At 36.3% G+C, this 23,010-nt stretch overlaps 2 protein-coding genes and 1 long non-coding RNA gene across 4 annotated transcripts; all 3 read right to left on the bottom strand.

Moving 5' to 3' along the window:
* Nucleotides 1-3,118: 3,118 nt before the first annotated feature.
* Nucleotides 3,119-3,747, bottom strand: LOC132253255 (uncharacterized). The gene is made up of 2 exons (XR_009465108.1): nucleotides 3,635-3,747; nucleotides 3,119-3,466 (listed from the first exon to the last, which is right to left on the bottom strand). It is a non-coding gene; the product is annotated as an uncharacterized LOC132253255 (long non-coding RNA).
* Nucleotides 3,748-11,233: 7,486 nt separating this feature from the next.
* LOC100264302 (protein TRANSPARENT TESTA 1-like) lies at nucleotides 11,234-12,345 on the bottom strand. Its single transcript, XM_002284095.4, has 2 exons — nucleotides 11,894-12,345; nucleotides 11,234-11,782 (listed from the first exon to the last, which is right to left on the bottom strand). Exons 1-2 carry the CDS (start codon nucleotides 12,287-12,289, stop codon nucleotides 11,357-11,359), a joined length of 822 nt encoding a protein of 273 aa, XP_002284131.1. The 5' UTR covers nucleotides 12,290-12,345; the 3' UTR covers nucleotides 11,234-11,356.
* A 1,141-nt stretch (nucleotides 12,346-13,486) lies between these two features.
* Nucleotides 13,487-23,010, bottom strand: LOC100253997 (uncharacterized). Of its 2 annotated transcripts, none has more exons than XM_003634366.4 (6): nucleotides 22,298-23,010; nucleotides 22,066-22,189; nucleotides 21,758-21,902; nucleotides 20,216-20,252; nucleotides 19,864-20,131; nucleotides 13,487-13,927 (listed from the first exon to the last, which is right to left on the bottom strand). In XM_003634366.4, the coding sequence occupies exons 1-6, from the start codon at nucleotides 22,478-22,480 to the stop codon at nucleotides 13,854-13,856; spliced, it is 831 nt and encodes a 276-aa protein (XP_003634414.1). In that variant the 5' UTR covers nucleotides 22,481-23,010; the 3' UTR covers nucleotides 13,487-13,853. The 2 variants fall into 2 exon arrangements, with proteins under 2 accessions (XP_003634414.1, XP_010664338.1); XM_010666036.3 differs by having other exon boundaries at nucleotides 19,864-20,128.

The following is a 23,010-nucleotide window of genomic DNA, read 5'->3' as shown; positions in this document are numbered from 1 at the left end:
GAATGAAGTGTGTATAAAAATTGGTTGGTTTATATACTTAAAAGGTCTCTCATTTAATACAGTGAATGATCTTTATTAGGTTCCTATGATTGATGCAATTGCAAATTTTGGGTTCGGGTTTAAGCCTCCATTTATGCATGAATTGAGGACATGAATTTTGAAAGAAGAGGTGAATGATATAAATATCATGATGGAAGAGCACAAAAAAGTTTGGAAGCAATATGGATGTTCAATTATGTCATACAGTTGGACAGATGGAAAAAATAGATGTCTTATAAATTTTTTGGTGAATAGTCCTATTGACACATGGTTTTTAAAATCAATTGATGCATTTGATACGATAAAAAATGGAGAATTAATGTTCAAACATCTTGATGAGGTGGTTGAAGAAATTGGAGATGAGAATGCACCTAATTATGTGAATGCCGATATGAGGCTTATGGAAAAGAGAAGAAGATTGTGGTAGACTCCTTATGCTGCTCATTACATAGATTTGATGTTGGAGGATGTTGGGAAGCTAAGTGTTCATGCTAATACACTTTTGTGAGCTAGATAAGTGGTGAAGTTCATATATGGGCATACTTGGGTTCTTAGCTTGATGAGAACATTTACAAAAAATCATGAACTTATTTGTCCAGCAATTACACGATTTGCTACTACATTTCTTACTCTTCAAAGTCTTTATAAGCAAAAACAAGCTTTTATAGCAATGTTCTCCTCTGAAAAATGGTGTTCTAGTACATGGGCCAAAAATGTAGAAGGTGTAAAAGCTTGAAGTGCAGTATTATTTGATCCAAATTTTTGGCCTCATGTTGCTTTTTGTATTAAGACCACTATTGCATTAGTAAGTGTCTTAAGAGAGGCTGATTCAGAGAAAAGACCAACCATGGGTTATATTTATGAGTTGATGGACTCAGCCAAAGAGAAAATTGCATTTAATTGTAGGGGCATGGAGAGGAAATATGACCCAATTTGGAGAAAAATAGATGCAAAATGGACTCCGCAACTTCATCGACTTTTACATGTAGCAGGTTATTATCTTAATCCACAATTACGCTATGAAGATGAGTTCTCTAATGTGGATGAGGTGAGGAAGGGATTATTTGAATGCATGGATAAAATGTTGGATTACCAAGAACGTTTAAAAACTGACATTAAGTTGGATTCATATGACCAAACAATGAGTGAATTTGGAAGCCGAATTGTAATTGATTCTCGAAGATTAAGGAGTCTTACAACTTGGTAGATGCGTTTTGGGAGTTCCACAGTGGAGTTGTAGAAGTTTGATGTTCGAGTCCTTAGCCTCACTTGTAGTGCTTCGGGATGTGAGAGAAATTGGAGCACTTTTGAATCAGTAATACTTCTATTTTTTTTAAAAAAAATTAGTATATGCATTTTTATTCTAATGTTAGATCACTTTAATTTAATTTTAATATATAAATTTGTTTCTATTATTATTTGTAGATTCATACCAGAAAGAAAAATAAACTTGAACATAAGAGGTTAAATGTTCTAGTGTATGGGAGGTACAACACTAGATTGAGAGAGCGAAGGAAACAAAATGTTGATCCGATTTTGGTAGATGAGATTGATTCGAATGATGAATGGATTGCAGAGAAAGAAAATCTCCTCCTTCCGCTTGATCTTTGTTGGCTTGAAGATAATGAACTATTTAATGTTGATGTCATTAAAATTGTGTCATCCCAAAACCAAGAGACTCAAGCGTCATGAGACAATAAGGTTTCTTCACACTCCAACAAAAGAAAACATGATGAATTTGCAAATACTCAAAATTTTAAGTTATAAATTTTGTTAAATTTATTAATGAACTTATAATATTTACACCTAATTTATACTTTATGTTAAGTAAAAGTGGAGGCAAAGGCGAAGGGAAGGAGTTGAATTTGACACCAATTCATGAAGATGAGGAGTTAGATGTGTTGGGAGGGTTTGATAGTAGGAACTTTCCAACTATTGATACATTGGACGAGGATGATTTAAGTTGAAACGTTCTAGTAATATATGTTGAACTCTATTTGATATTTTGCGATTTGGTTATGGTTGTTTGGAACAATTAGTATGATTACCTTTATTTTCTATTGTGAAAGTACGAAACTAGTAAGGTTTTTTTTATCATTTTAATGGATTGTTTTCATATTTTTAATTTGTGCTATTTTATTTTTATTTTTTATATATTATAAAATATTTATTACTTATAAAATAAGGGTCTCAAAAGGCTTATGCCTCAATGCTTCGAGGCTTACGTCTCGCCTCATTGGCACAAAAACGCCTCATTTTACACCTTCGCCTTTAAAAACTTTGGTTCTAATTTCTAATTTCTTCTATTGCTTAAAGAATTCTCTATTTTTCTTCTCTATTGTGACATTTCTATAGGCAAACATTTTGGCTCATAGAAAATTCACAGCTATTTTACCTTTTCTCTATATTTTATTATTTTTCATTTTCTCAGTCATCTGCACAAACTATATCTTATGATGCTTACTAGTTACTACAATATTCTGCCCGCCATTTATAGCATAACTATAGACATATTTATTCTAATTGACATCGATCTGTTTTAGTGAGATGTGAAAGCTCAAATGGGCGCCCATCAGAATTGCTGCAAAATTTAACATTGGAGTATATGATTTTAATACCAAAATTTCATTAAGATAGGTCGTCCCACTACAAGGAAAAAGATATATGGTGACATTTATAACGAGTCACCATATACATAGGGTGTCACTACAACATAGCGTCACCTTCTCCACTGACACCATAGAGGGTACCAATTGGTGACGTATTTGAAAGTGACACCAAAGTAGATAAATGGTGACCCATTCGAAAGTGACACCATATATTTCTAGTGATGATAGGGTGTCGCATTAAATGCATCATCTTTGAGTTATGATATCATATTAAATGCATCACCTTTGAGTAATGGTGTCACATCATTGTAAATTATTGTGGAAGATATGATTGCTTTCAGTTATAGATTTTTGTAATGCTTATGAATTAATAAGTAAGATTAACCTATTTATATTTTGTCCATAAATATAACAATCATATTATATTTAACTCATTTTTCTATAATGTTTCTGGAATAACTCATAATACATTGATCATCTAATAATATTTGTATATCAAATGTTCACAAAAAGATAGTACATCCAACATATCAAACCCATCAAAACTAAAAAAAAAAAAAAAGTGAATACATACCAAAACATGATTTAGAAATGTTAAAGATCCCAAGATTCATGTATACCTCCATTCCATAAGCATAAAACCGGCTAACTATAAAATGACATAAAAGTCTCATCTAAAAATCTAAATTTCTCAGTACTAATTAAAGTAACATTTATGTCCTACAACGTATGACATAAGAGTTGCATTTAAAAACCCAAAATCTTGTTGCCTTCTTCTTTCTTTTTATTCTCCATTCCACCATCCCAAAAGTGTATACCTGCATTTCATAGTTTAATGAGTTTTATAGATTTTTATTGAAGAAAATAAACATGGATCGATGTTATCATAAATGAACAAATCTAAGAACTATTTTTTTTTTTTTTTCAAATAGAAACATTATTCAAAGAACCTATGGAAAAATTCATGTAGTAGCTAAAGGACTCACCATGCATGGTGATCATGATGCATCAACATGATTCATGATTAGTTGTAGCACAAAAGTAGCCCATTCTCCTCTAATTTCATCGAATTCTACTTGAGAATATGTTTTTTTATCACCAAACTGGAATCAAATAAGAAAATAACATTAAAATGCATAACATTTGGAAGCCTAAAACTATGTACAATTCATTAAATTTGTAATACCTTTGAAGCAATAATTATAGGATAAAAAATTATCTCTTTTATGAATCTCATAACAAAGTAGCCACATTCGAACCCTCCTTCTTGTCTTGTACACTAATCGATCAATTATAAAATAACATTAGTACTCATATATATAAATGGTGCAAATGCATAAGCTAATGTGTAAAGAAAATTTTTTGGATGTCACCTGCACTAGTTGCCAAGATGGCTCCCTCTTAGATGTTTTCTTTGCAGATATTCGAAGAGCCCTATGTAAATAAGTTCAATGGGTACATTTTTAAATTAGGTAAATGTTATATGTTTTAACATATATATAAATAATAAAAAAAATGTTTGAGATGAATGTATTTTTTTTAAAAAAGAAAAATAATATTATGAAAAATAATGGGAAGAACTTACATGTTTACGATATCCTTTAAGTCCTCACATGGTTTGTGATGCATAGGGTCAAGATAGTGGACTATCATTTTCCTTGGCTCAATCACTACCAAGACCCAATGAAAGCTAAAACATTAAAAACAAAAGTAGCATCTAATTAGAAATATAAATCAATCATAAAACCTCAAATTAAAGTATAATATTTGTCACTTACTCAGGGTTGTAAGGTATGAAAACATATTTAGCATCTTGGCACTCCATTAAGCGTTTTGACAACAATTGTGCTCTTTTCTCTGTTTGAGGAGTACTAAGGCCTGCTCGTGATATTGTAAAAGAATTAACAAATATAAATTGTGACTCCTTTTTGGCAATATGTAGTTGATCATGCATGTGCCTATTATTGTATCAAAACACCAAAAGAAAATTATCATTAGTCATATCCAATTTCGTTCAACATGGGCAACTCATATTAAAAAAATAAAAACAAATGAAGATAAAAGGTGCACACCATAAATAGAAGGAGATGCAGTTTGATGACACCTCTAAAGATGAAATAATGTATTCACAATCCTCTCTAGATATATATGTTTGAAATTCGACACCAAATAGAGAAATGAGGAGTTGTATTGGGTATGTCTTGTCATTACCAAGACAACCATCCACAAATTTCTGAAAATTTTTAATGACCGAATGATTTTGAGGCTTAGATTTTCGAATAATTGGTGTCTTCACTATCTTCTTCTTTCCTTTATCCAACACCTATGAAAAATGAAGGAATGTTAGATATATATACTCCTAAACAATAAAATACCAAGTTACAATCAAATTTACTATAGGCATAAAATCAGATTTTCGAAACTTGTTAATATTAAGAACAAAAAAATTGAAGTACATCTTTTTTCAACATAATATTGGATATATTTAAATAACTAAATGTAACTTAAATAGGCAAGAACAAAACTTAATATGCATTAGTACACAAAATAGTTGTCAAAAGTTTGTGAAATAATATACATCAGTATTATGCTTCATCTGGTATTGTTAAATTAATTTATTGTTGGATGTGCACATCATCTGGTCTGAAAGTGCATGTATACCATGTAATGTATACAGTTGTTGGCCATTTGTGTCAAAAATACACGTGTGTAACTTTTCATTAGTAAAAACTTTTCTTTTGCTTTAGTATGTGCAACAAAGTACAATAACTTAAGCCTAAATATTGTAACTTTTCAACTAAATATTCATCTCCATTAAATAAAACTAATAATCCAAAAAAATGCAATATTTCAAATATGAACATGTGTATTTATATATATTACATGCTGAAAGTCATTCATATAATTAACAAATATTAAATTTAAGTACTAAAATTTTAATTTATAAATACTAAATGTCAGCTAGTTACGACCATAAATTTGATAAATATTAAAATTTATCAAAAGTACTAGTCTTTTTGTTTGCATTAATAGACCTATCCATGGGGTTCACAAATAGTCAATAGCTTAATATGAAATGAAGATCAAAAGGCCAAAAGTGGTAAGAGTTTATAGGATTTTTACAAGTAATCTCTTTCTTCAGGATCTTCACTGCTTCTGATACACTATCCTGAAAATTAAAGCATAAACAGTTAGCATTATAATGTAATTTTAGCAGTATCATCCAACAAATCAGTTTATTAACCATCTACACCAACACACTCATAATTCAACAGCCAAATAAAATTTGATTGTTAATTATTTGGCCAAGAATTTCATCAGAAGGGTTGAAAAGAAATTAATTGAAGATGGGGTTTGATCTTACAACAGCATAGGCAAGGTAGAAGATACAGTACAGTATTTGACCATCAACATTGGATTAAACTTACTGTACTCAAAATTTCAAACAATGAAAACTATAAGTACATATTATGAAACATAAGTTCCTATCACATCTGCTAAGCCAAGGCGCACTGCCTACTGGACTAGTTCGAAGCTGGACCGGTACCATACCTAATGAAGACTGTTGAGTTCCACTAATGAACATTTTAAGCTAAAGAGAAAAATCTCTTACTAGAGCAAATTCTAGAGAAGTCTTCCCAAAATCACGAAATTACAAAATTACAAAATCACGAAATCACAAAATTACAAAATCACGAAATCAAGATAGAGCAGATTCCAGGAAAACTCAAATCAATCGAAGTGGCACAACAAGCTTCTCACTATGGTAATTATGAGATCTGCCAGAATTCATCACATTGGCATAGTTTTTAATTTCTTCTATCTTCTTTATAATCTCCTCTAACATTCTATGGACATCCTTGATTTGTGGATGATTTGTGTCATCTACAGTAAAAACATGTACCCTATTATCAACCTCAATCCAGCTGCAACTAGGATTCTTTCGGACTCCTTTGTCTCTCATCAGTTTTCTCACATTTGTAACACTTTGTATCTTTCCAGACTCCGAATATATATTGGCTAGAAGGCAATAACTTCCAGGTCCTTCTGCATCCAACTCAAGCAAATTCTTCACTGCAAGTTCTGCTAATTTTGTATTGCCATGGATCCGGCAAGCAGCAAGCAGGGCTCCCCAAATGGCAGCATTCGGTTTAAAGGGCATTTGATTGATCAAATTTTTAGCCTACTCTAACTGGCCAGCCCGGCCAAGTAGATCTACCATGCATACAAAATGCTCGCTCATTGGAGAGACCTCCTTGAGGATTTGGATTCCTACTTGGAAGATATCAATGATCGATTGACCATTTCAAGGATGGTGAGTAATTCTGTCATCAAGGGCATGGTGAATGTTGTTGCTCAAGAGGCAAATGAGAAAATTGCTATGAAGAACTTGGAGGTGGCTGGATTGAAGGAAGCTTTGCATTTTTGTCATGTGGATGCAGATGAAACTGACCCATTTAGGTCCCTGCTAAATTTCCATGAGGCAAAAAATAAAAAATGCAGGTCAGCCTCGAGCCTCTTGGCTGCTTTAGCCGAACATGACAGGCTGAGGGAATCTTTGGGAAACCTAAAAAGTTCAGCTAGAGAGCAGTTTAAGAAACTCCAGAAAGAAATAAGTGGCATAAGAGGATCTAGTCCTATGAGGAGGATTAATTCAAGTTCTGAGGTGGGATTGTGTGGCATTCTACAAGAGAAGGCATCTGAAAAATGGACGGATGTGGATAAGACAATTGATACTCTAATGACTACCTTAGACACTGTGTATGAGCAAGTGAACAATATTGTATACTTATCTAAGGCATCAGTCTCTGAGTGGTTGCAGAACTGGGAGTTTTAAGGAGAAATTGAAGCTATGGCGATCGAACATTCTATTCGAAGTCTTCGGGAAGAGTTTGAAGAGAGATTGTGGAATCAGAATGCTCATTTTTGTGGTAATGGAAGTGTATACTGGCCAAAAAAGATGAAAGAGATTTCAAGGTTACGCCAAGAATTAGATGCCATTTTTAAGATGCTTTCCACATCTGAATTTAGGCAGTTAATATCTCATGGTTCCTGTGAGATTGGTGAGGAATGGAATAATACAAAAGGGACTAATCACTTTCACCGCAAGGTTTTGAGCAACCATGTTTCACCTGCAACTTCAGTTTGGGAGGGAAACGGCAAACATGAGGAGTCTAAAACCAGTATGCCGGAGAATTTGGAATCATCTTCACTACTGAAGCACATGTCAAAAGAAGATTTGTTCAACCATTTTAAGACTGAGATGACAAAGATGAGGAGAAACCATGAGTCTCAAGTGCAAGAGATGGTTGAACAATATATCAGTTTAAAGGGGAAATTCTTAAAAGAAAGAGGATCTTCTTTGCCACTGTGAAAGGATAAGGAATTTGATGCAATGCGGAAAAAGATCCCAGAGGTCATCTTGAAATTGGATGATATTCTTGTGGAAAATGAGAAGTTACCCGCATTTAGTAACAATGTCGAGAGTTTAGGAAGTTTGAAGGACAGATTAGACACCCTTCTTTCAGAAAACCACCAGCTGAGGGACTCACTTACAGATAGGAAAAAGGAAGTTAGATACCTCTCGACACAACTTTCTGTTGCTGCAGAGATAATGTCACAACATTCTTTGGCAGAGAAGATAGAGCATATTCCAGAGAAGTTTTCCCAAAATCACGAAATCACAAAATCAAGAAATCAAGATCCATTCAATTTTATACCCACTAATCCATTCCAATTTTCTCATCACATTTAGACCCATTCGGAACTTCCACCACTGGAAATCGAACTGCGGAGAAAATAACCTTAAGCACGGCGAGGTTGACCACGTCCTCGCCACTGTTGGCTGATTTCCATACCGCCTCTATCATCTCCTTCCCATCAATCACGCCGCGGATCAGCCCCAACGAATATAACTTGAACAACCACTCCAACGCTGGCTCCATAACCTTCATGAAGGCTGAATCAAGAGCCAATAGAAGAGGCTGCAAAACAAACCCTCTTCTTGGGGATTTCAAATTTCAGATTTCAGACAATGGGATGTGTTCATCGTATGGGGCATTCTATACCTATGATTCTCACAATTACTTATTAAAAATCATTCCTTTTTTCCTGTTTTTCACTTTTTTTTTAATGACTTGATCATGTGTTGGGTTTAGATTACAAAATCAATTAATCTACAGTTTTTTCTTCTATGCTAGAAGATTAAACTTAAGTTTTTCTTCCCTACAACTCAAGAAAACACAATTCACAAAAACCATAATACAAAGATGTTAAAACAATTAATATAATGACATTAATAAAAGAAAAAAAAAATTATACATCTAAGAGATTTTGGGTTACCTTGGAGTCCACAAAGTAAAGAATGTCGGTTGTGAACGTGTTGACTATGGGTGAGAGAAAAGGTTGAAGAAGATCATGATTTTATGTATAGGGTTTATATATTGATATTTTTTAGATTGTGGGTGAAATATGGAAACAATGGGATTTTTATATATTATCCATCATTATTACTTCTAATTGTGGGTGAAATATGGAAACAATTGGATTTTTATATATTATCCATCATTATTACTTCTAAAAGTGGGCTCATTAAGTTATAATACTTAAAAAAAATTATTTTATATGATGTCACTTCCCAAAAAATGACACTATAAATATAAAACTAATATCATCTAACTACCTCAATTGAAGATTTTTTATATGATGTGTCACCTTTATTAATTATAAACCCTATGGTGTCATTATTTTAAAAGTGACACCATAAATAGTGACACCATAAACTATTTTTGTAGTAGTGTCCATTCTAGCTTTCTTTAAAGCAAAATAACATGGAATGTAATTGAAATTTTCCATTTTAGTTTTATTTCTCCTCAGTTTTAAATGAAATGTCTACTCATGATGCGGATCTTTGTCTCAGATTTTAATCTTATACAAATTCATAAGGAATTTAAAAGATAGACAAAATTGAGTCCAATCTTCTATATCAATTGTAAGGGTTTGGACCTCACTCCATTCCTTCAAACGATTTGAGACATGCAAAGAAGAGAAATTTTGTAATCCATAAATAACGCATAGAACCCAACGCATCCCCATTTTAGGTGCTTCCAGCTTCTTTAACTCTCTTACCACCGACAGTCGAAACTACAAAGTTTTGCTTATTCCTTTCGTCAATTAGATGTTGTTCAGTCTGTCCGTTATCAAACACAAGATCGTTCCATTTTCTCCGTATTCCTATAAGGTGAACCGTCTCAAGCACCACACAGAATGCCTAATTCTATATTGGATTTTCATCACTTCACCGAGTAAGCCCACCCCGTCAATCGTCAATCTCTTATAGAATAAATTTTGATTCTGGACGAACCCCAGCAGAACCTCACCAGTAATCACTCACCACCAAATACTTGTGTGCGCCTGATAAATAAATTGCCACCTATCCGGGCAGTTAATAATGATGAAACTTTACTATAAGCCAAGATTTAACAAAGTTGAGACCTTGAAATGTCTGCAGATGAGAGCTGCATCAGCAATGGCTGTCTTGATATCACCATGCATAGATTGGATACCAGGTATGAAAAATATCTGGTACGGGGGATCTGCCAAGCTACGCTAGAGCAACTGACCCACATGACTTCATGTTACATTTCTCGGGAATGGAAGCACTGAATTGCTTCAAGTAATCTTCTTCAATCATCTTCAACACATTTGATGACTGAGAAGGTGAGGTATTATAAGCCATCACGTCCAAGTTCCCTCACATCTATACTTAAGGCCTTCTGTCTATGCTCAGCCAGAGAATTCCAGAAAGTGGGTTGCAACTAAGCCTATGGAAGCAAGATTCAATGTGTTGGATTGGTTGGTCTAAAGAAGACCAAAGTCACTAGTATTTGTTAATTTTAGAAGGATTGCATTGTTGACAGATCAACAGCTGATAGAGTTTGCATGGGGGCTTGCAAATAGTGGGTTCTTCGACCTGATATTGTGTTGGGAAACTCGGCTACATTACCTAAAGAATTCATTGAAGGGACTAAAGATCGCTGCTTGTTGATGAGCTGTTGCCCACAAGATCTAGTTTTCTCCCACCCTTCGCTAGGAGGGTTTTTAACACATTGTGGTTGGAATTCGATGATGGAAAGCATCTGTGGAGGTGTGCCAATGATTTGCTAGCCATTCGTTGGTGAACAACATACAAATTGTCGATATGCTTGCAGTGTTTGGGGAATTGGTACAGAGATCAATGAAGCAAAGCGCCAGGAGATCGAACGAGCTGTTATGGAACTAATGGAAGATGAGAAAGGGAAGGAAATTAGAAGGAAGGGCTCTGAGTGGAAGAAGAAAGCAGAGGACGCCACCAAACAAGGAGGTTCGTTCTATGATAATTTTGATAGATTCATCAAAGAGGTTCTCACCCCACAAGAATAGTCGATTCCCAGAAACATATGGTATTGTACCAAATAACATGTGGTCATCCTTACTCCTTTCCCAAGTTTGTTCACTTGGGCTTGAAATTACTCAATTGTTTTAATAAACTGTGCTTGAAGCCCAATACAAGATACTTGGCATCTGCATAGCCCAATACAAGAGAATGGCGTGGAAACTTTCAAAATCCATTCAATTCTTTTCTTTCTTTTTCTGATAAAACTTGCAACCCAAATGATGCATTTAAACTCAATTAACGAAAATCAACTAATCGTCTCAGGGCAATTATATTAAACAAACGGAAAAGGCACAGCATCCTCTCGGAGCTGGACTCCTTCAAATGGAGGAGGAAATGGGCCGTGACCAGATCCAAATGCTTTAATGTGGTCTTTGAGTGATCTCTTGTGTTTGAAGTCCGAACCACACGCGCAAAGCCAACGCTTGCCGCAATTCTTCTCGTGAGTTCGCCAGTCACCTTTCACAGCCAAGCACTTTCCACATTTCCGACACATGAAAGGCTTCATACCATGCTTCCTCTTGTAATGCGTCTGCAAGGTTCGGAAATCCTTCAGCGGCTTTGCCCTTGGGTGGTCTATGTTGTTTTTGCACCCTTGTGTGCAACAGTAGCATGGGATGCTTAGAACAGCTCGTGGTTGGGTTCCTTTCAATGATTCGGGTCCTTTACGATACTGTGATCCATGACCCCACATATGCATCTACCATAAAAATATATGTAAGATGCTATGTAAACACATATATAGTGAATGAAAAGGATATTAATCTTTTTAACCAGAAATAAAATAAATGAAAAGTTTGAGCAATTGCACCTGGAGATTGTTGTAGCGGTTGAAAGTTTTGTTGCAGATGTGGCACGAAAAGTGGGTGAAGCCAATGAGGATTTGTGCAGGTGTGGGTATCCAGTACTGGGTAGCCGCTATATCTGAATCTCTTTTATCAACTGCATTCTTGGAACCATCCTTATTATCAGGAAGACCAATGCATAAGGTCACGGTGACATCCCCAGTATCTTCATTGGATGCTTTTGTATTTCCTTCCAGTGGCACTGCTTTTGGTGAGCACAGCAAGCTGCTTGGCAGTGGTAGTGGCTCGAGGGAATTTGGGCGAGTGTCTGGAAATAGATTGAGGAGCTCGTTGTAGATATTATCATGGGAAGACGAACAAGCTGAGGGATTAGAACTAAACGGAATATCCGAGGGCTCCATGCTATAAGGGCAATGCTAGCGGGAAAGGTGCCAGTCTTTTGGATTCTAGAGGTTCTTATAGGGAAATGGGTAGCCAAAAGTTTAAGGGTGTCCTTGAGAATAAGAATGAGAGCAGAGTTAGCATATGGCTGGAGAATATTATGGTTGAAAGAAAGCAACCTTCGTTAAGGGGCTCATTAATCTATCCTGTTTGTTTTGTTTATCCGCTTTTGGGAGGGAAAGCAAATTCCTTAAATCCTGTGGCCCATGCCTTCTGAATTTAGCAACAATTGCACCACAGAGGGCTGAAAATCTACGGCAATGTATTATATAGTCTGGTTGACACTTAAAACCACCTCTGACGTCAGATCGAGTGCAATACGTAATGCGCTTGTATGTATATATGTGAGAGGGAGAGGGTTAGGACATATTGCAGGTTAGGATATCATTGATTTCTAAGCAGGGACACGCATGGGGGGACCTCCTATTTATACGTGTTTCCCAAGCTTTATCTTGTTAGTTTTGTATTACTTGCACTGCAAGAAGAATTCACCCCAACAGGTCCTAGACTCTAGGACCACCAGTTCTTCAGGGATAAATATATATTTACTCCACTATAACGCTACTCTAGCAAAAAAGTTTACCAAGCCCTTCAATGTAACGCCCATTTTTAACCCTGCTAATAATTAGTATATCCAATAAAATCATACAGTATGATCAGGATGATCAGTCAAATTAATATATTGGGGGAGCAGTGAAAGTACTGTAACTGAATCCAATCAATCAAGCTAGGAAAAAGAAGTTGACAATTGGCGTGTGTTTGTCCGACAGATTCATATGATCGCCATGGATGGTCCACCTTTCAGAATGTCGTAGCCAAAAACTGTACCCATTCCATGAAATTGACCAATCTTAATCAACAGATAATTTGGTGTTCAAAGGTGATAAAGATTGATTGGAATACAAGTACTACTATTTTCAGATAAGGAAAAATTGAAGTTTGTTAGAGAAGAAATGTTGGCATTCCTGAGCATCAATCATCCATGTCACGCACATGTCGATCTAAATTTTTTAATGACCTAAACTTACCACAACTTGATGAAAGGAAAAAACTCCACATGCTCATGCATTTGAGAAAACAGATTTCATGTTTTTTCCTTCTTTTTTTGGGGTTGGTTGCCATGAAGGAGAAAAATAAAAAATCATCAGAGATCTGCGTGATTAATCAAATTCCTTATTGAGGGATTGCACTTCCCTCCTGTTCATTACATTTGTGAAAGATGTTAAGCTCTTACACTGAAAAGAATAAATAAACTCGGATGAAAGTGAAAAATAAAGAAGAAGAAAGAGGGAAAAAATCTGCAGAAATCGGTTGATTAGGCCATCTTTGCCTGCCATAGCTGTTGAGATCAGAGCAGTCACCTGAAGCAGTACTCACCATATGCTACAGCTTTGGACCAAAAAATATATATATAAATGGTTGTGGAAAGGAAGAAATATAGAGAGAGATGATGAGGCATAAATTCAGTCAAGATTATACAATTGAAACTTTTCAGCAAACCACCAACGGTTTGATGGTGTTCTCTTAGGTGGTTGGGCTTTCTGAATGACTGACCCCAGCTTCTGTTTCTGTGGAGGATTGCTGTACTGTCTGTGAATCTGACACCATCACAGTTTATAGATAGGAATTAGCACAGATAAGTGACAAAAATACACAATACATGCAAGCACATTACAACCTATATTTTGAATCCCGGAAATAAGGAATAATGGATTATCATGTTACTATTTACAACTCTACCCTCCCACTCAAATTAGGCATCAAACTGCGGCGACAATTCTCAGGTAATCATGTTAATTTTGAAGAAAAAGGGGTATTGTTAGAGATAATTTAGCCTGTTCCCTGGATGTTGTCAAGTGAAAATTTCCGATACTATAACCATACTGAATTTTTTAGAAGAAGCCAAAAGTGATTTAGCAATGGCCGTTCTCTATTGTTATTTTGGTTGCCTTAGGACTGCAGTTTATGTATGTGTTTTAATTGTTGTTTTATTTTCAGTTATTTAGAAGTTTAAGTCCTAATCTTTAGGAAGTTGTTGGTTAGTTTGTTTCATGATATGAATCATGACTAAAATGTACGACCATGCTCTTTGTTTTCGTTTGTTTTTCAATTTCTATTTATTGTAATTTAGTTGAATTAATTAATGAATTCCTTCTACATCCTTTCTTGAGTTTAACCTTTTAATAGTTCTCCTACTACAAATTATTGTCAATCTTCTAGTTGTTTCTAGATTGAAAACTAACAATTGGTATCGGAGTAATCTTCTCGAGGGATATGTGCTAGAGTACGACACATCATGGAAGCAGAGGCCAATTTTTCATCAATTGCTCTATCTATCTTTAATAGAGATAATCACCAGATTTGGCAGTATGCATGGAAACTTAGTTGGAAGCTTTGGATCTTTAGGAGGCTATAAAAGAGGATTATGATATCCCAACCTTATCGAATAATCCCACCATGGCTCAAATCAAAGCTCATAAGGAGAAGAAAACGAAGAAATCAAAGGCTAAGGCATGTTTGTTCACTATGGTGTCACAAACGATTTTCACAAGAATCATGTCCCTTAAAATAGCAAAAGCAATATGGGATTATTTTAAAGAAGAATATGCAAGAGACGAAATGATAAAAGGTATGCATGTTTTGAATTTGATAAAAGAATTTGAGTTGCAAAAAGTAAAGGAATTTGAAACAATTAAAGACTATTCATATAGACTTCTAAGTATTGCAAACAAAGTAAGATTACTCGGCTCTAAATTAAATGATTCAAGGATTGTAGAGAAGATCCTTGTCAAGGTGCCTGAAAGGTATGAAGCAATTGTTACAATCTTAGAGAACACGAAGGATCTGTCAAAGATATCCTTAGCATAATTGCTTAATTCTTTGTAGACACAAGAGCAAAGGAGGTTTATGAGGCAAGATGTCATCATTAAAGGAGCTCTACAAGCAAAACATCACGGAACTTCAAAGGAAAATATCCACTCTGCCAACACTGTGGGAAGAAAGGTCATTCTCTATTTAGATGTTGGAGAAGACCTGATGCCAAATGTTTCAAATGCAATAAGCTCGGACATGAGGTTGTGATATGAAAGCATAAAAATCAAATGCAGGAAGCAGATGCTCAAGTTGCTAACCAATAAGAGGAAAATCAACTTTTTGTTTCCATTTTCTTATCAAGCAGGGAATCAAGTGTGAGTTGGCTTATAGATAGTGGTTGTACAAACCACATGACCCATGATTGGACCCTCTTCAAAGATTTAAAGCCCATAGCAATCACAAAGGTTTGGATAGGAAATGGTGATCACATTCTTGTGAAAGGAAATGAAACCATTGACATCTCAACAAACAAAGACACAAAGACACAAAGACAATCTTAAATGTTCTCTTTGTACTTGATATTGATCCAAATTTGTTGAATGTTAGTCAACTCATAGAAAAATGATTCAAAGTGTCATTTGAAGACAAGCATTGCCTTATTCACAATGCAAATGAACAAGAAATTTTCAGAGTAAAAATGAGATACAAAAGCTTCTCATTTGATCCAATCGATGAGAAGCAAGTTGCTTATTCCACTGAGGAGAACGTTACTAAAAAATGACACAAGAATGAATGTTGCTGATAAAGAAAAATGAGTTGTCAGAAAGATTTCTAGGCTTTGCAGATCACCTACCGAATTGTCATGCTTGTCAATACGGTAAACAAAAATGGAGACCATTCCCAAAGTCAACCTGGAGAGCCACTCACAAGTTGCATCTAATCCACATAGATGCATCCGGTCCTCAAAAAACTATATCATTAGCAGGTAGTTGGCATTACATTGCTTTCATTGATGATTTTATAAGATTGTGCTGGATTTTTTTCTTAAAATTCAAGTCAGAAGTGATTGGAGTGTTTTGGAAGTTTAAGAAAATGGTGGAAAACCAAAGTGGCTGCAAAATTCAAGTTCTAAGGTCAGATAATGGAAAAAAAATACACCTCAAAAGAATTTAATTTGTTTTGCAAGGAAATAGACATAGAACACCAACTTATTACTTCATATACTTCGCAACAAAACAGAGTTAGAGGAGAAATAGATGCATATGGAGATGACCAGATGTATGCTTCATGACAAGGAGTTGCCAAAGAAGTTTTGGGCTAAGGCGACAAATAGTACAGTTTTTTTGTATAACAGATTGCCTACTAAGGCATTGAATGATAAAACTTCATTTGAGGCATGGTATGGCTATAAACCTTCACTCAATTTCCTTAGAGTGTTCGATTGTGTGTGTTTCTCTCATGTTTCATAGGTCAAACGTGATAAACTTGACAAGAAGTTAACCCAGGCATCTTCGTAGGATACAATTCCTCCTTTAAAGCCTACAAGGTGTATCAACCTCAAACAGGGAAGTTAATTGTTAGTAAATATGTGTTCTTCAATGAAGATGAGAAGTAGAACTGGGAACAAACACAAGAGACATCCATAAGCAAGCAGAAATCAAGTTTCCCCTTCCAAACAACATAAGTGCAAGCTCTTGAACAATGACAAGAAGAATTGGAAGATGATCCACCAATTCATGGAACAAGACCGCTCTATGATATCTATCAAATATGCAATGTGTCCATTTGTGAACCTACGGGTTATGAAAAAGCCATTAAAGACCATAAATGGAAGAAGCCAATAGAGGAGGAGATGTTAATGATTAAAAAAAAACAAACAAGACTTGGGACCTTGTTGACCTACCAAAAGACAAGAAGATTATTAGAGTAAAATGGGTGTTTAGAACCAAGCTAAAAACAAATGGTTCCATCAACAAATACAAGGCTAGACTTGTAGTTAAAGGGTATGTACAGATTTTTGGGGTTAACTACTTAGACTCTTTTGCACTCGTGGCTAGATTGGACACTATACGACTCTTACTAGCAATTGCAACTCAAAAAGGCTAGAAGGTGTTTCAGCTAGATGTCAAATTTGCATTCTTAAACAATGTATTGCACGAGGAGATTTATGTGGAGTAGCTCATAGGATTCATGGAAAAAGGTGAAGAAGAGAAAGTTTACTTGCTTAAGAAGGCTCTATATGGCTTAAAATAGGCACCAAGAGCCTAGTATAGCAGGATAGATGAGTATTTATCGAGTTTAGGCTATGAAAAAAACAAGTATGAAGCTACTCTCTATGTAAAACATAAGGAAAATGAATTGTTCATAGTTTCCCTTTATGTTTATGATCTCTTAGTAATAGGAGACAATGTCGAACTGGTTGAGGAGTTCAAAAGAGAAATGAAGTAGGTCTTTGAAATAACTAACCTTGGATTAATGACATGCTTCTTGAGAATGGAAATTAAGTAAGCTGAAGATGAAGTATTTATATGTCATAGGAAATATGCCAAGGAAATACTTAAGAAATTTCATATGGGGGATTGCAAAGTAATAGTCACACCAATGAACTAAAATGATAGCTTAAGTAAGGAGAATGGGATTGACAAAGTTGAAAATTGTGATTTTAGAAGCTTGATTTGTTACTTAATGTATCTCACTACATCAATACCAGACATTTTGTTTGTTGTGAGTCTTTTATCTTGTTTCATGCATTGTGCCAATGAATTGCATCTAAAAGTGGCAAAAAGAGTGGTGAGATACATTAAAGGAACAATCGACTTTTGTGTAAAGTTTAAGAAGAATCAATGTTTCAAGTTGCAGGGATTTTTTGATAGTGATTAGGGAGGATCAGTTGATGACATGAAAAGCACTTCTGGATATTGTTTTAGTCTTGGTTTAGGGATTTTTTTCATGGTGCTCTAAGAAGCAGGAGACAATTGCACAATCCACTACAGAGGTAGAGTTTATTGCAGCTATCAATCAGGCATTATGGTTAAGAAATTTTTTATGTGATTTGCACTTGAAGCAATGGAACATGTAGGGACCACACCTAAATGAACACGTGGCAGCCTCACAAAGCACTCCTCCATTAGACGTGTGGCACGTCCAATCCCCTATTCGGATGTGCATAGGAACTGGCATGCGATACACACCTCCCCTATTCGGATGCCTAGTCCAGACCCAGTGGCTAGCGTCTCAAATAAGATTCTTGACCGTGTTTCATGGTCAATCATTAATTATCTTGCCAAAAGCATGCTTGACAGGACCTTCTGGGGTCACTTCAGGTGACCTACCACGACCTACCATGCGCCGCCTACAAAGTGAAAAAACAAGGATGACGACAAACCATCCCTCCAGCAATCTCTGACAGCCACCTGCAGGGTAATGATGACTCTACCACCCTCTAAACACCATAATGACAGCCAAAAAGTCTTCCCACCATTTCAAGGAACAATGCTCTTGGCACTATAAAAGGCTCTCACACAATAAAAAAATGTAAGCATTCCTAAGGAGAAGGGCCCCGTAAAAATATCAAGATGTTAAAAAGCAAAACTAACAAAACCATCGGAAGGTGTATCCGGACCTCCTATCTGGACATCTTTTGCAGGTCAAAGGAAGGAAGTATCATCTTCAGTTGAGGAAGTGCGTACGTTAGGCAATTGTAGTGGTCCCGATAGCTTCAGCCCTCAACAGAACAGTACAAAAGTTCTTATTGATAATCAAGCCGCAATTGCAATTTCTCACAATCTAGTCTTTCACGGGAAGACCAAGCACTTCAAAATCAAGCTTTTCTTTCTAAGGAAGGTATAAAAAGAAGGAGAAATTGCTCTCATTTACTACAAGTCTAAAAATCAGTTGGCAAACATTTTTACAAAACCACTATCTGTCAAGAAGTTTGAAGCTCTAAGGGAAAAGCTCGGGGTTACAACACCTAATGTAAAGAGGAGTGTTATTTTGGCTGCCTTAGGATTGCAGTTTATGCATGTGTTTTAATTGTTGTTTTATTTTTTAGTTATTTAAAAGTTTAAGTCCTAGCCTTTAGGAAGTTATTGGTTAATTTGTTTCATGTTGTTAATCATAGTCAAATGTAGGACCCTGATCATTGTTTCCATTTGTTTTTCAATTTCTATTTATTGTAATTCAGTTGAATGAATTAATAAATTCTCTGTACATCATTTTTTGAGTTTAACTTTTTAATAGATCTCTTACAGTAAATTATTGTCCGTCTTCTCATTGTTTCTAGATGAAAAACTAACATCCGTAGTCTATACTGAAGTTATAATACTTAAAAGCGCAACGGCAGAATCTAACGTGCACCGTGGGCCTCTCCATGTACGGCCACTTGACTGCATCCCCAGAAACAACCATCATCTTGATACTGAAACCACATGCCGTCACTGTTAGTTTACACTTTGCTTCTCTGGCATGTCTTTCTACAGACCCATGATGGGTCATTGCTTAAATCGGACAGCTCACCTCACATGGTTGGGCTACCCATGTGGCCCCCACCCCCACCCCCCAATGGTGCATCTTAGACTAAAGCCTATGTACATCATGTGTATTGCATATGAGCCGGTAGAAAACAATTTAAATATCAATTCTAATATCAACTCAAAGGCAATGGATGTTTATGCATATATATTTTTTGCGAAAAAAAAAAAGAATAGTCAAAGTAGGTTACCAGTAGAAGAGGGAAAAGGAGGCCTTGATGTTGGTTGTAGGGTTGGAGGAACAGGAGGAGGAGGATAGGTGGGGAAGGAGCCCTCCATTTGCGTAGGATAGTAGAGATAAGAGGGTCCTTGAACACGGTGCGCCTGGGGTCCTGAAAATGTTCCCCTGGAAGCTTGTAAAGAATATCCGTAATAATACGGAGAAGCCACAGTAGAAGATGACGCTCCGTAGAGTTGATGATAGTATGGTTGTTGAAGTTGTGGGTTATACAGGCTCTGCTGCTCAATCAATAATAATGTCACAACCGTTGCCTTAAATTATTTCTTATTCCTAAAAAGAAACATCTATGTAAAGAGACTCACTTGGTGGTACCCATAATCAGGTGTATAGGTTGCGTACCTGCGCAAGAGCGGCATTTAATGCTTGTTCAGTAAAGCAGTTCAGATTTATACACACAATAATGAAATTTAATGCCTGAATATTAGACTCTCAGACTATATACAGGCCTCGCCTCTGCATGTTACATCCTCTATTCCTCCCATTTACACCTATTCCCAATAAATTTCACCTTCCACCGGTAAAATGAAGCTAACAACACAACATATATTTTATTCTTTATAATTAATATTAAAGCCTCTGGGCAATGGGTACGCATTTAGAAGATAGCATTGTGCCCATTTTGAATGAAAGCGAGGCTCACACATGACAGGGGTCCCGTCCTTGGAGCCCTATCAAAGGTCAGCTTGGAATGCTGACGTATGGGACCAACATTTTCCTCGTAACAATGATAACATGTTTGCATAAGGGACATCTGATTTATAATATATGATAATAAAAAACAATATATGCATCCACGTCACCCCAGGGCAACAACCATGGAAACATTAAATAATTGAAACATAAATATAAGTTTGGACCATATACATATATTTAGAGCAACAACCATCCCCGAAATTTTTTTTTGAAAAAAAGTAAAGAAGAGAAGAAAATTCACATTGCCTCCATCCAATATGGGCAAGGAAATGAGCTTCATAACGAAAAAGAAATTAAAACAGATACAGGTCTACTGACTAATCATGATTCACGATATGATGACGTGGTTTCGTTAATGTGATCCCACTGAATTCAAATTTTTTATAATGTAAATTTAACTGTTCACTAATTGAATTTTAATTGGATAGACTAGAAAATTAACAATCATTCCCGCTTATTGGCTTTACTTTTTTATGTCAGCCCCATTTCTTACATCCTATATCTTGTTGACATGTCATATACTGTGATAGTAACAGGTCATATTTTAAAATATTATTTATGCAATGGATGAGAAGCTAGTCTAATCCACGTGTTATTTCAATGCAACTTAGAGTCTTAGTCAGCATAAATGGGCCGGCCATAACAGAGACGTGATGAGAATCATTTGGCCGTTTTGTACTCAACTGAGGTTTCAGACTGTATAATATAATTGCCTTTTCAGCCTTTTGAGTCATTAAAGTCAATGGTTATCCAAAATTCGGCTGTAAATTTGCCTAATTGGGGTTCAATAGTGACGTGCGCACAAGCTAAGGAACGCATCATAGAGGCATCCACCACAACACGTTGGATGGGTCCGCTGCCACGCATTGCCAGCTAGGCTTGTGCACGCCCTTTCCCCACGTAGAAGTCATTTACTCGGTGGATTTTGGATTTATTTTATCCACGTTTGGTTGCATGGGCTCCACCAGATAATTAAAAAATATAAGAATTAAATGAATGAAATAAACTCGCCCTCTTGTGTTTATGTCTTTTTATGCCAACTACATTGGGGAAAGTTTTTTAATAATGAAAAATATCTACCATGTGGACCATTTTCTATGGATATCATAATTTCGGGTAATGGTAGCATTATTAAAGGGCAAAGAACTCACCCGTAAGGTGGATAAATGACCGGAGGCGGAGGTGGTGGTGGCGGCGGCGGCGGTGGAGGTGGAGCCAGTGGTGCCGGAACTCCGCTGAAGGATGATGCACCCTGGGATGCGCCTGCGTGATAGGGATTGCCACCTTGATTTCTCCCTGTATTAACAACGAAAGAAATCATAAACGAATAATGGTTTTTTTCATCATTCTCGGTTGTTCAAATTAGAAAGAGAAAAATATATGTAGCCCAACCCATACATATTCCAGAAGACAAAAAAAAAATGGAGAATAATAATAAGCTAGCATAGGGTGTATGGACCTCGAGGTGGTGAAGGGCGTGGGCGCCCCAATGAAGCAATGTTGCAATTGGCTCTTCTCCCATCTATCACAGGGTTCGGATCAACACAAGCTCTCCTTGCCGATTCCGGATCACGAAAAGTAACCTATTCATTAGGAAACTTGATGAACACCCTCGCTGCCTCACGGATACATATAGCCTATAGGAAGCAAATCCAAAAGACGATTAAGTAATGGGGGAAGGAAAAACTTACGAATCCGTATCCTTTGGATTTTCCGGTATTCTTATCGGTGATGATAACAGCTTCAAGAATCTCTCCAAACTGCTCGAAATGTCTTCTCATTACATCGGTGGGCGTCTCCCAAGCTAGCCCCCCAACAAAGACTTTGGTAAACGTGGTGTCACCGAAGGGTGATCGATAATGCTGGTAAGCCATGGCGTCTAAATCATGAAAATGATAGATGGGTATTCTGGTTTACGCATGAAATCTTGATGTGTGGATCATATAGTTAAAAAGGAATGGGCTGCGCTGTGTCTTCTCCGCCACCTCCTTTTCACCCCTTGCCCCTCTAGTTGTGCCTCTACCTCCATCCCTCATCTACAGTAGAGGAATCATTGAGAGAGAGATAGACAGAGAGTCCAGAGACGTTGTTGTTGTTGTTGTTGTTGTTGTTGTTGTTATTTGATGGGCAGTTTGAAATGGAGGAGGTTGTTGTTTAATTGAAAGGAGGGGGAAAAAGGGTTGTGGGGGTAGGAGAGAGAGAGAAAGGCCGACAGCTGCAAACGCTTATTTGCTGTCTATGAGAAGGGGGTGGCTTTGTATATCGAATGACAGCTGCGTGACTCCGCACTTGAGTCTGTCCTCCCTGTCCCTGCATTAATATACCCTCCCACCCTCCAATCAATACTCCTCTCCCATCTCCCCTTTAGTTGTATTTATGTTCTCTTCTCCATGTTTTCTTTTGG

Source organism: Vitis vinifera, chromosome 18 (genome assembly GCF_030704535.1).
Source record: "Vitis vinifera cultivar Pinot Noir 40024 chromosome 18, ASM3070453v1".
Taxonomy (NCBI): Eukaryota; Viridiplantae; Streptophyta; class Magnoliopsida; order Vitales; family Vitaceae; genus Vitis; species Vitis vinifera.
Note: the sequence above shows the minus strand (reverse complement) of the source record. Positions and strands in the feature narration are given on the sequence as shown.

Bases quoted from the DNA above. Each gene is read 5' to 3' on its own strand.
- LOC100264302 (XM_002284095.4), bottom strand. From the start codon at position 12,289: ATGGAGCCCTCGGATATTCCGTTTAGTTCTAATCCCTCAGCTTGTTCG. The intron at 11,783-11,893 runs GTGCAATTGCTC...TTTTTATGGTAG, and splicing joins ACCGCTACAACAATCTCCAG to ATGCATATGTGGGGTCATGG.
- LOC100253997 (XM_003634366.4), bottom strand. From the start codon at position 22,480: ATGGCTTACCAGCATTATCGATCACCCTTCGGTGACACCACGTTTACC. The intron at 20,132-20,215 runs GTGAGTCTCTTT...TTGATTGAGCAG, and splicing joins CTGATTATGGGTACCACCAA to CAGAGCCTGTATAACCCACA. The intron at 13,928-19,863 runs GTAACCTACTTT...TGATGGTGTCAG, and splicing joins TCCTTTTCCCTCTTCTACTG to ATTCACAGACAGTACAGCAA.